Source organism: Belonocnema kinseyi, chromosome 1 (assembly GCF_010883055.1).
Source record: "Belonocnema kinseyi isolate 2016_QV_RU_SX_M_011 chromosome 1, B_treatae_v1, whole genome shotgun sequence".
NCBI lineage: Eukaryota > Metazoa > Arthropoda > Insecta > Hymenoptera > Cynipidae > Belonocnema > Belonocnema kinseyi.
The window spans coordinates 150,170,494-150,185,364 of record NC_046657.1 but is presented as its reverse complement, the minus strand read 5'-3'; the positions used below and the strand labels follow the sequence as shown (position 1 = coordinate 150,185,364).

Genomic DNA, 14,871 nt, shown 5'->3' with positions numbered 1-14,871 from the left:
ATTTAAATGTTCGATGGTACAGGAAACGTTACTGTATAAGTTAAAAAAATGGATTTTTTTTTAAATTTTCAATCAATTCGTAGCTAAAATTGAATGTTGGACGTTACAATAAATTTGTATTGAGACATCTAAGAGTGTATTGTCAAGATTTTATATTCGGATTCTTTTTTTTTAATTTTAATTTCCAAGCATATTGTAGCTAAATTTCAATTTTGTATATTAAGCTAACTTTGAATTGATACATCTAAAAGTGTGTTGTCCTGATTTGATAGCTGTGTTCTTGCTTTCATTTTAATTTTCAAGTATTTCTTAGTTAAATTTAAATGAAAGATGATAAACAACATTTCTAAGGAGACATTTAAAGAGTGTTTTGTCCAAGTTTAATTAATTATTTATTAATTTGAATGTTGGAAGTTACACAAATTTGTAATGGGAATAATTGTGAGTGTGTTAACGAAGTTTGACAAATCCATTTTTTTTAATTTCGAGGCCTTTTGTAATTAAATTTGAATGTTATGAAAAAAACTTCGAATAGGGACATTTAAGAACGTGCTATCAAAGTTAATTATTTTAGTTTTTTTTTCTTGTCCAAGCATTTCCTTATTAAATCTGAATGTTCAATTTTATCAAAGATTTGACAGAAGACATTTAAGAGCGTGTTGTCTAAATTTTATTATTGGATTCTTTTTTTTTTTTAATTTCCAAGCAGTTCGTAATTAAATTTAAATATAATTACAATTTTTGATGGAGACAATTAAGAATGTGTTGTTCAAATTTGACCGTTGGATACTTGTTTTTTTTTTTTTAATTTTCAAGCATTTCATAGTTAAATTTGAATTTTAAGCGTTGAAGAAAATTGGAATGAAGACACCTAACAAAGTGTATTTTTCAAACTTCGTTGGATTTTTTTTTAATTTCCGAGCATTTCATAGTTAAATTTGAATCATATAAAACAACTATGTGTGGGAACATTTAAGAACTTGCCGACCAAGTTTAATCGTTTAATTATTGTTTTTTTTTACGTCCAAGCATTACGTTATTGATATCTGAATGTTCAATACAATAAAATATTTGACCGGAGACATTTAGGTGCGTGTTGTCAAAATTTTATTATTCTATTCTTGTTTTTTTTTAATTTCTAATCATTTCATAATTAAATTTGAATGTTAAAACAATTTTAGATATAGGCATCCAAATTTGATCGTTGGAGTCTTGTTTTATTTTTTTATTTTCAAGAATTTCATAGTTAAATATGAATATTGGGCGTTAAGAAATTTTGAATGAAGACACCTAACAAAGTGTGTTCTTCAAAGATCGTTGGATAATTTTTTTTTTAATTTCCAAGCATTTCGTAGTCAAATTTGAATGTTATAAAACAACTTTGAATAGGGACATTTAAGAACTTTCCGACCAAGTTTTATCGTTTAAATATTGTTTTTTTCATGTCCAAGCATTACGTTATTAAATCTAAATGTTCATGACTATAAAAAAAATTGGCTGGAGACAATTGAGAGCGTGCTGTCCAATTCAGATCGTTAAGTACTTGTTTTTTTTTTTTATTTTTTTTTTTCAAGCATTTCATAGTGAACTTTGAAGGTTAAGCGTTAAAGAAAATTTGAATAAAGACACATAACAAAGTGTGTTGTTCAAAGATCGTTGGAATTTTTTTACTTTCCAAGCATTTCTTAATTAAATTCAAATGTTATTACAATTTTTGATGGAGAAAATTAGGAGCGTGTTGTCCAAATTTGATCGTTCGATACTTGTTTTTTTTCTTCAAATTTTGAAGCATTTCATAGTCAAATTTGAATGTTAAGCGTTAAAGAAAATATGAATAAAGACACCTAACAAAGTGTGTTCTTCAAAGAGCGTTGGATTTTTTTTTTAATTTTCATGTATTTCATAGTTCAATTTTAATATTATAAAACAATTTTGCGTGGGGACCTTGAAAAACTTGCCGTCCAAGTATAATCGTTTAATTATTGTTTTTTTCACGTCCAAGCATTTCGTTATTAAATCTGAATGTTCAATACTATAAAAGATTTGACTGGAGACATTTAGGAGCAAGTTGTCCAAATTTTAGTATTGTTTTTTTTAAATTTTCAAGCATTTCATAGTAATATTTGAATGCTGGGCGTTAAAGAAAATTTTAATGAGGGCACCTAACAAAGTGTGTTGTCCCAAGATCGTGGAATCTTTTTTTATTTATTTTTTTTTGAATTTTTTAAGCATTTCGTAGTTAAATTAGAATGTTGTAAAACATCTTTGAATAGGGTCATTTAAGAACTTGCTGTCCAAGTTTGATCGTTTAATTATTGTTTTTTCATGTCCAGGCATTCCGCTATTGATATTTGAATATTCAATACTATCAGATATTTGACTGAAGACATTTAGGGGCGTGTTCTCCAAATTTTATTATTGGATTCTAGTTTAAAAAAATTTTTTTATTTTCAAGAATTTCGTAATTAAATTTAAATTTTATTACAACTTTGGATGAAAACAATTACGAGCGTGCTATTCAAATTTAATCATTAGACACTTGATTTTTTTTCAATTTCCAATCATTTCGTGGTTAAATTTGAATGTTTTAAAACAACTTTGAATGGGGACATTTAAGAACTTGCTGTCCAAGTTTGATCGTTTAATTATTGTTTTTTTCATGTCCAAGCATTTAGTTATTGATATCTGAATGTTCAATACTATCAAATATTTGACTGGAGACATTTAGGCGCGTGTTGTCCAAATTTTATGATTGGATTCTTGTTTTTTTTTTCAAGAATTTCGTAATTAAATTTAAATGTTATTACAATTTTAGATGGAGTCATTCAAGAGTGTGTTGTCCAAATTTGATAGTTGGAGTCTTGTTTTTTTTAAATATTCAAGCATTTCATATTTAAATTTGAATGTTGAACGTTAAAGAAAATTGGAATGAAGGTACATAATAAAGTTTATTGTTTAAAGATCGTTGGATTTTTTTTTTCTTTCCAAGCATTTTGTAGTTAAATTTCAATGTTGGACGTTAAAAAGGAATTGAAATTCAGATTTATTCTGAATTTAATTTCCTAAATTGAAAAAAGGCATAACAACTTATCATACATGCGTTCCATTGACGGAAGTGTTTGTGAATTATGGAAGAGAGTGGGAGCGAAGAAAGTCGCGTTGGGCGGAAGAAATTACCGTAGGAAGTGTGTCAGTAGTGCGTGACAAGCCATTCGAATAATCAGCCTAAACGAACTCGAGCAATGTCATCCAGTTGCTATAATTGGCTAAAACTTTTTTTTAACTATTTGTGTAAGAGGGGAAAAACTTATAGCTACCTAGAAATTAATTTCCTCTGACCTTGCTAGAATCCACTTATACTGAAATATAACATACTTATTGATCAGAGAATGTCAGAGTTTTCATCTAATAAAGTACATAATAATGATTAATGGTACCTTTACACAGGATCTTTCACATTTTCTTTTATTTTAGTGTCAAAGTTATTCCTCTTACATTCAAAATTTAGGAAGAGTTTGACGGCAAATAATAATAAATAAGTGATTAATTAATATTGATAAAAAATATAGTTAAATAAATAAATAAAGATATATATAATATTAAAAATTATTAATAAATAAATAATTTGACTGTACTAATAATAATTTTACTAAACTAAATAAATAAGGTATTTAAATTTTCGAATGTTTTAATAAAATTGGACTTTTTTGGCCTATAAATCACTATCGATTTGAAAATTAAATTTTTCTCTACAATAAAATTTCTTTATATTTACGTTGTGACGATTGAAATTTCGTATTCTTGGTTGAGGATTCAACAATTTTATTGAGTTAAAGAGTTCCAGTTAAAGATTCAGCATTTTAGTTTAAAATTAATCTATTTGGTTCAACATTTAACTGTTTTATAGAAAGTTCTTTTTTTTATATTCGATTATTAAACTAAAAATTTAACTATGTACTCAATGCTTAAAAATTAATGTATTTTCTTTAAATTTTTATTCTTTTTTTATTTTGTAGAAAATTAATCAATTATTTTTTTGAAAATACGTTTTTTTCTTAGTAAAATTCAATTTATCATCTAGAAATTTAACTATTCCATTTTTGGTGGAAAATTTATATTTTTTTAGTTGTAAAATCATCTATTACGTTAAAAAATTAGTTTTTTAAAGAAAATTTAACGGATTGTTAGAAAGTTACACTACTTTATTAAAAATTCATATTTAACTATAATAAAAGGAGGTGTTTCGAGTTTTAATCGTGTTTTTTTATTTGTTCATGTATTTTATAAAAAAATTAGTTGCTTTTTTTGTCAAAAGTTCAACCATTACATTTTTTGTGACAAATTTTTTGCGTATTTGTCTTTTGAAGAAAATTAATCGTCTCCATTGAAAAATGAACTAATTTGTTAAAAATTCATTTTTAGGTTCGAGATCAACTATTATAGATTCATATTCATCTTTTTAGTTTGAAAATTAAATTATTTTGTAGAAATTTTATTCTTTTTTTGTTTAAAATGTTGAAAAATATTAGTTGAAAGTTGAATTAATTTGGTTGATATTCATTTGTTGGTCGGAAATGTATTATTTTAGTTGAAAATTCCACTTTTTGATGGCAAATCTAACCTTTTTTTTGTTAATACCAATTCAATTGCATACTTAAAAATGGCTTTTTTTAGTTAAACATTCAACTAGTTGCTTAGAAATTCGTGTATCTTGTTAAAAATGTATTTGCTTTTTGTAGAAAATTAATTATTTGTCTTTTTCAGTTGCAAATTCGACTAAATTTTTGAAAGTTGAACTACTTTGTTAAAAATCCATTTTTTGTTGTAAATTTAAATAATTTGTTGCAAATCCGTTTTTTTTTGTGTAAAAAATTCATTTTTTGGGTAAAAATTTAATTATTCCATTTTTGTGGCAATTTTATCTGTTTTAGTTAATAATTTTCCTGAATTGTTAAAAATAGCTATTTATTAGTTAAAAATTCAATTATTTGGTTGAAAATTCATCTATTAAAAAAAAATGTATTTGTCTATTGAAGAAAATTAATCATCTTCGTTGAAAAATGAAATAATTTGTTAAAAATTCATTTGTAGGTTCCAGATCAATTATTTTATAGTTTAATATTCATCTTTTCAGTTTGTAAATGTAATTATTTTGTAGAAATTTTATTATTTCTTTTTGCAAATGTTAAATATTTTGTTGAAAAATGTTTTTTTAAATTTATTTTTCAACTAAAAATGTACCTATTACATTTTGTCTAGAAAATTTTATCTTTTTTATTAATAATAATTGCATTATCTTTTTTAGTTAAAAATTCAATTTTTTGGTTGAGAATTCATATATTTTGTTAAAAATGGTCTTTTTGTAGAAAAATGATCTTCGTGGTTGATTGTTGAAGTCCTTTCCTAAAAATTCATTTTTTGTTGGAAATTTAATTATTTTGTTGCAAATCCGTTTTTTTTTTTTTGTAAAAAATTAATATTTTTAGCTCAAAATGTAACTACTTCATTTTTGTTTCAAAGTTTAAAATCTCTTAATTTTAGTTAAAAACTTAACTATTTTCTTAAAAATTCGTGTATTTTGTTAAATAATCGTCTTTTTCAGTAAAAAGCTAATCTTCTTGTTTAAAAATTCAACTATTTGGTTGAAAAAATTCATGTATTTTTTTTAAATCTGTGTTTTTTATAGAAAATTATTTTTCTTGCTTGAAAATTCATCTTATTAGTAAAAATTAAATTATATTGTTGAAAAATTTAACTCTTGGTAAAAATTCTTTTTTTACTGAAAAATAACCTAATTTAATTTATGACTGCTTATGATTTTCAGTACTTTCCAACTGACAGAAACGTAAATGACAGTTAACAAAAGTTGTTAGAAAATGTGATAAAATTAGCCTTTGGCAAAGTAAATGAAATAAAAAAATTAAAATATAATGGCAGCTTGTAGAGAACTCGATTCAGTTAGCAGTACTTTAGAAGAAATTGTTGACAGAGTGGAACTGGAATTAAAAGAAATTAAAACCGGAAATGCTTCTCTCGATTTACCGGAAGACAACTTTTCTTTGGCAATAAAAAGTAGATCTGCGATCAGCGAAATTTCAGGATTGGATGACATCAGTTGCCGAATTTGCTACGACTCTCATCAAACCGCGCAGATTGTATTTCCTTGTTGGTGCAAGGTTTGAGAAACATTTTCCTATTTTTATTTTTTATTAACATTTTTTCATTATCAGGTTATGAATACTTTTATTTCTTTACCGAATTAATTTATTTTAAATTAGATTTTTATTTGGTTGAAAATTATTTATTTTTTACTGAAAATGTTAAAATTCCAATTAAATATCCCATCATTTCAGTTAAAAATTTCTATTAGACAATATTTATATTTTTTAGTTAAAAATTGTATTTTGTTGGAAATTGGTCTTTTTGGTAGCAATTAATCTTCTTGGTGGAAAATTCATATTTTTGAATTGAAATTCAACTATTCTATTTGAATATTAATCAGTTTAGTTAAAAATTCATCAGTTTCGTTGAAAACTAATATTTTTACCTGAAAATTTAACTGTTTCATTAGTGGTTCAAAATTCCTTTTTTTTGTTGACAAAATTCAATTTAACAAATATACAAAACAATTGTAGATACAGCTTACGCTCATACAATTTGTTATTAAATTATAGATTTTTATATCGACTCTTGATAAAGACCCGCAGTGTTGGTCGAAACGTTGAGGATTTTTTTAAAAGAAATAAATATGTTTTTCACATGTTATTTCGGATGCTTTTATTTTGATTTTATCATTGACCGTAAGACCGAACATTTGCTGAATTTAGCTAAAATACTGATTGAAAATTCAATTTTTTAACTAGAAACTTTACTATTACATTTTTGGTGGAATTTTGATCTTCATTTAGTTTAAAATTTTTTGTAGATCAAATTTATCTTTTTTATTGTAAAATTGTATTTTGTTAAAAGTATGTCTTTTTGGTAGTAACCAATTTTCTTGGTTAACAAATTCATATTTTGGTTTTGAATTTCAACTATTCTAGTTGAATATTAATCAGTTTAGTGGAAAATTTATCAGTTTGGTTAAAAATTAATTTTTTTACCTGAAAATTTAACTCTTCCATTTTTAGTTGAAAATTCCTTTTTTTTATAGGCAAAGTTCAGTTTTTTAACTAGAAATTTTACTATTACATTTTCGGTGGAATATTGGTCTCTATTCAGTTTAAAATTCATTTACATGCTTGAAAATTGTTATTTATTAATCAATTTAATTTGATTTAAATTAGTTTTTTATTTGGTTAAAAATTATTTTTTACTGAAAATCTTAAAATTCCAATTAAATATGCCATCGTTTTTGTTGCAAATTTTTCTTAGACAATCTTTATGTTTTTTAGTTAAAAATTGTATTTTTTTGGATATTTATCTTTTTTGTCGAAATTAATAGTCTTGGCTGAAAATTCATCGTTTTGGTTTCCAATTCAACTATTCTAGTTGAATTTTAATAATTTTAGTAGAAAAATGATCAGTTTGGTTGAAAATTAATATTTTTACCTAAAAATTTATCTATTCCAATTTTGGTCGAAAATTGCTAATTTGTTGACAAAATTCAAAATTTTAACTAGAAATTTTACTTTTACATGTTTGGTGGAATATTGATATTTATTTAGTTTAAACTCCAACTGCATGGTTGAAAATTATTATTTATTAGCCAATTTAATTTAATTTAAATTAGTTTTTCATTTGGTTGAAAATTCCTTTTTTTGTTGACAAAACTCAATATTTCAATTAGAATTTTTACTATTACATTTGTGGTGGAATATTGATCTTTATTTAGTTTAAAATTCAACTACATGGTTGAAATTGTTATTTATTAACCAATTTAATTTTATTTAAATTTATTTTTTTATTTGGTTGAAAATTATTTGTTGCTAAAAATGTTAATATTCAAATTAAATATTCCATCCTTTTAGTTGCAAATTTTTTGTAGACAAAATTTATCCTTTTCATTGCAAAATTGTATTTTGTCGAAAATGTGTCTTTTTGTTAGAAATCAATCTTCTTGGTTGAAAAATTCATCTTTTTATTTTGAAATTTGACCACTCTAGTTGAAAATTCATTAGTTTAGTTGGAAACTAATTATTTTACCCACAAATTTAATTATTCCATTTTTGGTTGAAAATTCCTCTTATTTGTTGACAAAATTCAATTTGTTTTACTAAAAATTTGACTATTACATTTTTGGTGGGATATTGATCTTCATTTAGTTGAAAATTCAACTAATTTCATGAAAATTTGTGTATTGTATTAGAAAAAAATGTTATTTTGTAAAAAAATTAATGTTCTGAGTTGAAAGTTTATCAGATTTATTAAAAATTCATTTCTTGTTAGAGGTGTATTGTTTCAGTTAAAAATTCATCTTTTTGATTTAAAATTCATGTATTTTGTTACAAATTGTTTTTTTTTGTAGACAAATAATTTTCTTGCTTGAAAATTTAACTACTTGGTTGAAAACTAATAAATACAATGGTAAAATTGTTTACAAGCCCAATTAAAAATGCAACCTAGTTTCACGACAGTGGTGCACCCAAGTCTTCAGATCCCAAAAGGAAGTATTTTCACTTTAATCACCAAGTAACTTTACTTCGTTGAATGCTGAGGGGAACATAATCTACTAAATGCATGGTACAAAATTTTAATTTTTTATTATCTTCGTAATGAATAATGATAACCATAGTTTTATTACGTTATTAAATAGTTCTTAACAAACAAAAACTATTTTTCAATTATAACTATAAAAAAAAGTACCTTTCACGAAGATATTAGTAAAATAGGGCAAAAATGGACCGAATCCCATGCATTTGGTCCATTGTCCCAGGAAACACGTTCTATAACTTTTCCAGATCAAAAAAGGAACAGTGTTCTATAAAAGTTGTTGCAAGGTAGTAACAAAACTGTTCTGGCACAAAAAGGTAACAGTGGTCTTTAACACTGTGACAAAATTGGGACCTAACTGTTCTAGAACAAAAAGGTAACAGTATTCCAGAAAATTGTGACAGAACTGTTCTCGAACTATGTGACAGCACTGTTCTGTAACAGTTGCTATGGAATTGTTCATCTGATAATAGATGCTCTATAATTTTTGTTTCAAGTTTATTCTAGAACTGTGCCGTAACAATATTATATGGAAGTTCTAGAACCCTGTTACAAGTGTGTTCTAGAACGAATTAGGAACAAAGATTAGTTCGTTAACATTATGGTCGAGCCTGACCCTTGCGAATAGCCCCAATGTAGATATCTCGGACGTGTAATTTTTTTTTAGTTGGGACTGCATACTTGCTATTCCGGATCAAAATGTATCCGTCCTATTGCTGTGATGGGTACATAACACTGTACCATATTTGATAAATAACACAGCAACACAAAAAAGTGTGCGGATCTGGTAACAAGACACACGTATTCCTATGGATTTTGGGGCGCTGAATTCAAATTCGGTATCAAAAATCACCCATCAGGTCATAGTCGAGCCATAACCTCAAAAAACGACGAAAAATCATGCACTGAGGCAAATTTTCACTTCAAAAACATCGACAACTGTGAAGGATCAACCATTGCCTGATATCAACTTATTTAACATAACTTTACTCAACAGAACCTGACCTCACCTAACCTGAATTAACAGAAATTTATTGGACCACACGTAAAGCTCTGGAAGCATATTTTCCCAGTAGCAAATGTGCGCTACATCGAATGGGTCAACTCGAGCCTAACCTAGAAATAAATCTAACCTAGCCTAACCTAACCTCACGAAACACAATTAAACTGATTGTGTTGTCCCGTTGTGTTTGCGGTACCGTTTGAATCAGCTTGGACTCAACCTGCAAAGAGGTCAAACCTATCCTCACCTAAAAAAACCTAACCTAACCTAACTTCACGTAACACAATTGAACTCATTGTGTTGTCCTGTTGTGTTTGCGGTACCGTTTCATTCAGCTTCGGCTTAACCTACATAGAGGTTTAACCTATCCTAACCTAACCTAGCCGAATGAAATTCAAACACGCGTGTAGCTATGTAAGCGTACAGTTTTTAGTCTTAAATGTGTGCTATATTTAATAGGTTAACTCGATCTTAACCTACAAATGAATCTAACTTAACAGAACCTAACGAAATTTTGCTTAACGCAACAAAACTTTAGTGTTCCCGTTATAAAACAATAAAATTCATTTCATTGTACTACAGGTGGTTAAAAATTTAGACGCACATTACTCATTTGAAGAAACTTAGAACTACAAGTAGAATTGACCCCATTTCAATTAACCTGACAATGTTTGTATCAATTAAAATGTAGAACTGTAACTTAAACATGCAAATGAATAAGAGTTTTATTCAAGATTTTTTTCTCTCTGCTTTTCTTAAACTTAAGGGATATATTTATACTATCTTTCGTGTTTACATTTTATCTTGCGTTAAGCAAAATTTCGTTAAGTTCTGTTAAGTTAGATTCATTTGTAGATTAAGATTGAGTTAACCTATTAAATGTGGCACACATTTAAGACTGAGAACCGTACGCTTACATAGCTACACGTGTGGTTGAATTTCATTCGGCCAGGTTAGGTTAGATCAGGTTTTGTTAGATTAGGATAGGTTAAACCTCTATGTAGGTTAAGCCGAAGCTGAATGAAACGGTACCGCAAACACAACGGGACAACACAATCAGTTTAATTGTGTTTCGTGAGGTTAGGTTAGATTTATTTCTAGGTTAGGCTCGAGTTGACCCATTCGATGTAGCACACACATTGTTAGGCGAGGTCAGGTTCTGTTGGGTAAAGTTATGCTAAATAAGTTGATATCAGGCAAGAGTTGATCCTTCACAGTTGTCCACATGTTTTTGAAGTGAAAATTTGCATCACTGGCATTATTTTGAAATTTATTTGCCGCAGTGCATGATTTTTCGTCATTTGTTGAGGTTATGGCTCAACCATGACGTGATGGGTGATTTTTGATACCGAATTTGAATTCAGCCCCCCAAAATCCATAGGAATACGTGTATCTTGTTACCAGATCCACAGACTTTTTTTGTGTGGCTGTGTAACAGTTGTAAAACTGTTATAGAATTGTCCTAGGTTTTTCACAGCCCAGCGTACCGAAGTTCTAGAATTGTTCTAGAAATGTTACAGATCGGTTGTCACAGCGTTCTAGATCTGTTGAAGATTTGTTATACAACATTTGTAATTGAATTCTAGAATTGTTCTAGAAATGTTACAGATCAGTTGTTACAGCGTTCTAGATCTGTTACAGAATTATTACATAACACTGGTAACAGGGTTCTAGAATTGTTACAAATCGTATGTCACGGGGTTCTAGAACTGTTACAGAATTGTTCTAGCGTATGGGGGATGACACAATTACTTGCATGTTTGTAACCTGTTCCTAACCTTTTCTAGAACATGTTCCGTTGTGTTCTAGAACATCTACAGATCTTTTCTGTAACCATGTTTGCTGGGGTGCTCTCCACAGCAATCAAAGAAGTGAAGTTAGCTGGTCATTCAAGTGAAAATACCTAATAGGCGCCCTTCATATTGTTTCTACGAGAACAATTGTATTCGCTATTGTTATACTTATGTTGTCGGATTCGCTACTGGAAGTTCGAAAAACTAAAATCGTTTATTTCTTATTGTACTCCTGTCACAACCACTAACTCTATGCAGTAATGTAGCATTTTTATTAAAAATCGTTACGATAAAACTTTTATGCAAAAAATTTTCAACTGTCAGAGAAGACGCATTGTAGAAACTAAACTTCCAGCTGAAATACCCGAGCTTCTTCCCCGAAGCGGCAGAGTGCGCTAGTATCCAGTCACCTTCAATTCTCTGCAATCCAGTTGTTAGTGCGACGCATGCGCAATACGAAACGATCCCAAAATAAGCACTGTCAGAGAAAACATAGTATGACTTTCAAACAAAAAAGATTATAATTTTTAACGTAGAAATTAAACCAAAAAAACTACTTTTTAACAAACTACTTTCAAAATTTTCTAAGATTTCGGAAAATTTCAGAAATTCCAAATTTCTTTAAATATTTTCACAAAGATTTCAGAAGGTGTGAAATACGTTACAAAGATTTGAAAGAATTTCACACGATTTTAAAGATTTCATAAATGATATTCTTGAAAATTGAAACGAAACTTTGTGGGGAAAAAATGGGGAAAAGGTATTTTAGAAAGTAAAGGATAAATCCGGGGAAAAAGGGCACCATGAAAATGAAATCTAACAGTAAAAACTGCCAGACATTTTTCAAAGAAAAAAACAAACGTCACCCTGTAAATCAAAAGTACTTTATTAACATATATTACGAAGGCACCCACAATCTTGGTCTTCAATATCGATTCTCTGACGCCGATTTGTCAAGGCGCGAGCAACTTAACCCACCATTAAGTTTTAATAATTAATTTCCGCTTATGTACAATTAAAAGAAAGTCTCCTTATTTTCCCAGGGAACGATCGGAGCAATTCACTTGACCTGCTTGGAGCAATGGCTGGAAGAGAGCAACAGAAAGAGTTGCGAGCTCTGCAGATACGAGTTCCAAGTCGAAAGAACACCTCGATACCGCGCCCTCCAGTCAATTCCGGTCTGGCTCTGCCTCGGCAATCAGAGGCACCGAATTTCCGTGCGAAATCTGCACTCTGATGTACTTCGCTGCCTGCTTGTCACTCCGCTGACCGTGGCCTGCTCTTACGTCTGCGTGGTTGCGGCCGACTTTTATTCGCAAAATCAGACCTACGACAACTTTCCTCCGGCTCGATGGACCACTTACTCTCTCCTGGCAATGATGACGCTCATCATCTTCTCCTATTTCGTCTGGATGTACACGGCCATCGGGTACCATCAGCGGGTCTGGTTCTACTGGTGGCAAAAGACAAGCGCCGTCAAGGTCACTTTACCTTTGGTCGCACCTAACGCCCAAGCCGAACTTCCGCTCAGATTTACAGACAAATACACCTAGAAATTAATTCATGTCAATTAATTTGTTCTCGAAAATTCAAAAGTGTTGAATTTCATCAACGGGCATTTCATATGAAATCGGGCAGTCTGGCCCTAGTGATTTCACGGAATTGTCTGAGGATCAAATATATTGTTTTCCTAGATAGTTGTAACTATTTTCTCATTCGTAAATAGAATTATGAAAAACTATTTTTTTTATTTCGTCTTCGACTTTTTCTATTTTTAATAGAATATAATAAATATTAATATTTTAAAGAAACTGGATTTTAGATTGAAAACGAAGAATTTTGAGTCCTCGAACTATGGTCAGGAGTAGATAGAGAATCATAGAGAATAAAAGATGCGTCATTAGACTAATATAAAATGGGCCGTTAAAGAACAGACTCGAGTTATGGTCCGTAGTACAAGGTACGCCAGGGTTCGATCTGACTGTCAATGAGAGCGAAAGACAGCATGGCAAGAGGCTGTGGTATGAAATAAAAGTGGGAATCGTAAGATTATTTATTACATTGTGCAACGTCCCAGTAGATGGTGAACGGAATGAAATAAAATACTTTTTTTCGAACGCTTTATATAATAATATAGGTACTTGCGATAATGGGGAAGAATCATTCCACAAGGAGAAATGAATGGATGCGTTGGAGTCCAACGTCAGGATACGGACAGGGTTAAGGGTAATTTTGGAGATCCAAAAACAAATTACGAAGGAGATATATTGTTTAGCTTTTGCTTAGAAAAGAGCTTGTTTATTACAAATATATGGTTTAGGCATACAATGACCCATTTTATGAAGATCCGTTGTTCTGTGAAACGAATTTATTGTTTAAACAAGCAGTACATAAATGATCGACTAATCTAAAAATATATAACTCCTTCCCCTCCATAGTCCCTGAAAGTATATAGAGGCTAGAACCGAATGAGCGAGGCAACAAAAAAATTAATTTTTAACCAAATAGTTCAATTTTTGACTAAAAAGATCAATTTTTAACCAAATACTTGAATCGCCTATCAAATATTCGTTTTATCTTCTATATGATTAACTAGAGCTTTGAACTACTGATAGTTAGGATTAAGAAACCAGCAACTTGCAACATGCCTGGTCTATTCGAAAAATGTGTACCAGCATAATTTCGATTTAACTTCACTTGAAGTAAGTTCGTTTAATCGCTTAATTTTATTACAATTGAATACAAAATCTCGGCCTCCGAATTAAATTCTTTATTATTTCTCGGTTTTTCGGGTGAACAAAATCCCTGATTTTCTTTTGAGGTAGATACCCGGATATTTAGCTTGTTTATTATAATGGTAGTATTTTAAAGTTTCAATTTATTAAAGAGGAGTCGTCAATCCACTGGAAAATATTTCTATCCAATTCGAAGTTTAATAAATTTACTTTCATTCCAGTCCATACAATCTGGAAAATACAAATGCATGCCTCTTGACATGCTGTCTTGCTCTCTTATTCATAATCAGACCAGCCACTTAATTGCCATGTGATTTACTTTATATTCCTGACCATAGCTCGAATCCGTCCTTCAACTCTCCATTTTCTGATACTCTAATGTCGTTTCATTTTTTCTTTATAATTCAATATCTACTCCTGATCATAGTTTGAGTGTGTGCCTTCAATCCTTATTTTGTACTACTGTAATGTAGCATCCCTTTTTCTTTGTGATTCACTATCTACTCCTGACCATAGTTCAATTTCACGCCTTAAATAACCATTTCTTATCACTCTTGTGTTGCATCGCTGTTTCTTTGAGATTCACTATCTACTCCTATTCGAGCGCGTGCTTTAACTCCGTTTTTTATTGCTCTAAGGTCTCTTCATTTTTTCTTTGTGTTCCACTATCTACTCCAGACCATATTTC

The 14,871-nt window shown here is 29.2% G+C and overlaps 2 protein-coding genes across 3 annotated transcripts in view; one reads left to right on the top strand and one right to left on the bottom strand.

Annotated features, from left to right (window-relative positions):
• Positions 1 to 5,849: 5,849 nt before the first annotated feature.
• On the top strand, positions 5,850 to 13,143 carry LOC117172979 (E3 ubiquitin-protein ligase MARCH2-like). The gene is made up of 2 exons (XM_033361318.1): positions 5,850 to 6,176; positions 12,492 to 13,143. Exons 1-2 carry the CDS (start codon positions 5,931 to 5,933, stop codon positions 12,999 to 13,001), a joined length of 756 nt encoding a protein of 251 aa, XP_033217209.1. The 5' UTR covers positions 5,850 to 5,930; the 3' UTR covers positions 13,002 to 13,143.
• The window catches only part of LOC117172967 (sin3 histone deacetylase corepressor complex component SDS3), a 30,102-nt gene continuing 27,549 nt past the window's right edge, over positions 12,319 to 14,871 (bottom strand). Inside the window, exon 9 of one of the 2 annotated variants that reach the window (XM_033361297.1) lies at positions 12,319 to 12,997. The gene's annotated coding sequence lies outside the window, so the exon portion shown is untranslated. The remainder of the gene's footprint in view (positions 12,998 to 14,871) is intronic. The other variant, XM_033361304.1, reaches the window with a different exon arrangement.

What these genes read in the sequence shown, in the direction of transcription:
- LOC117172979 (XM_033361318.1), top strand. Translation starts at nt 5,931, where the DNA reads ATGGCAGCTTGTAGAGAACTCGATTCAGTTAGCAGTACTTTAGAAGAA. An exon ending in TATTTCCTTGTTGGTGCAAG is followed by an intron (nt 6,177 to 12,491) that starts GTTTGAGAAACA and finishes TTATTTTCCCAG; the next exon opens with GGAACGATCGGAGCAATTCA.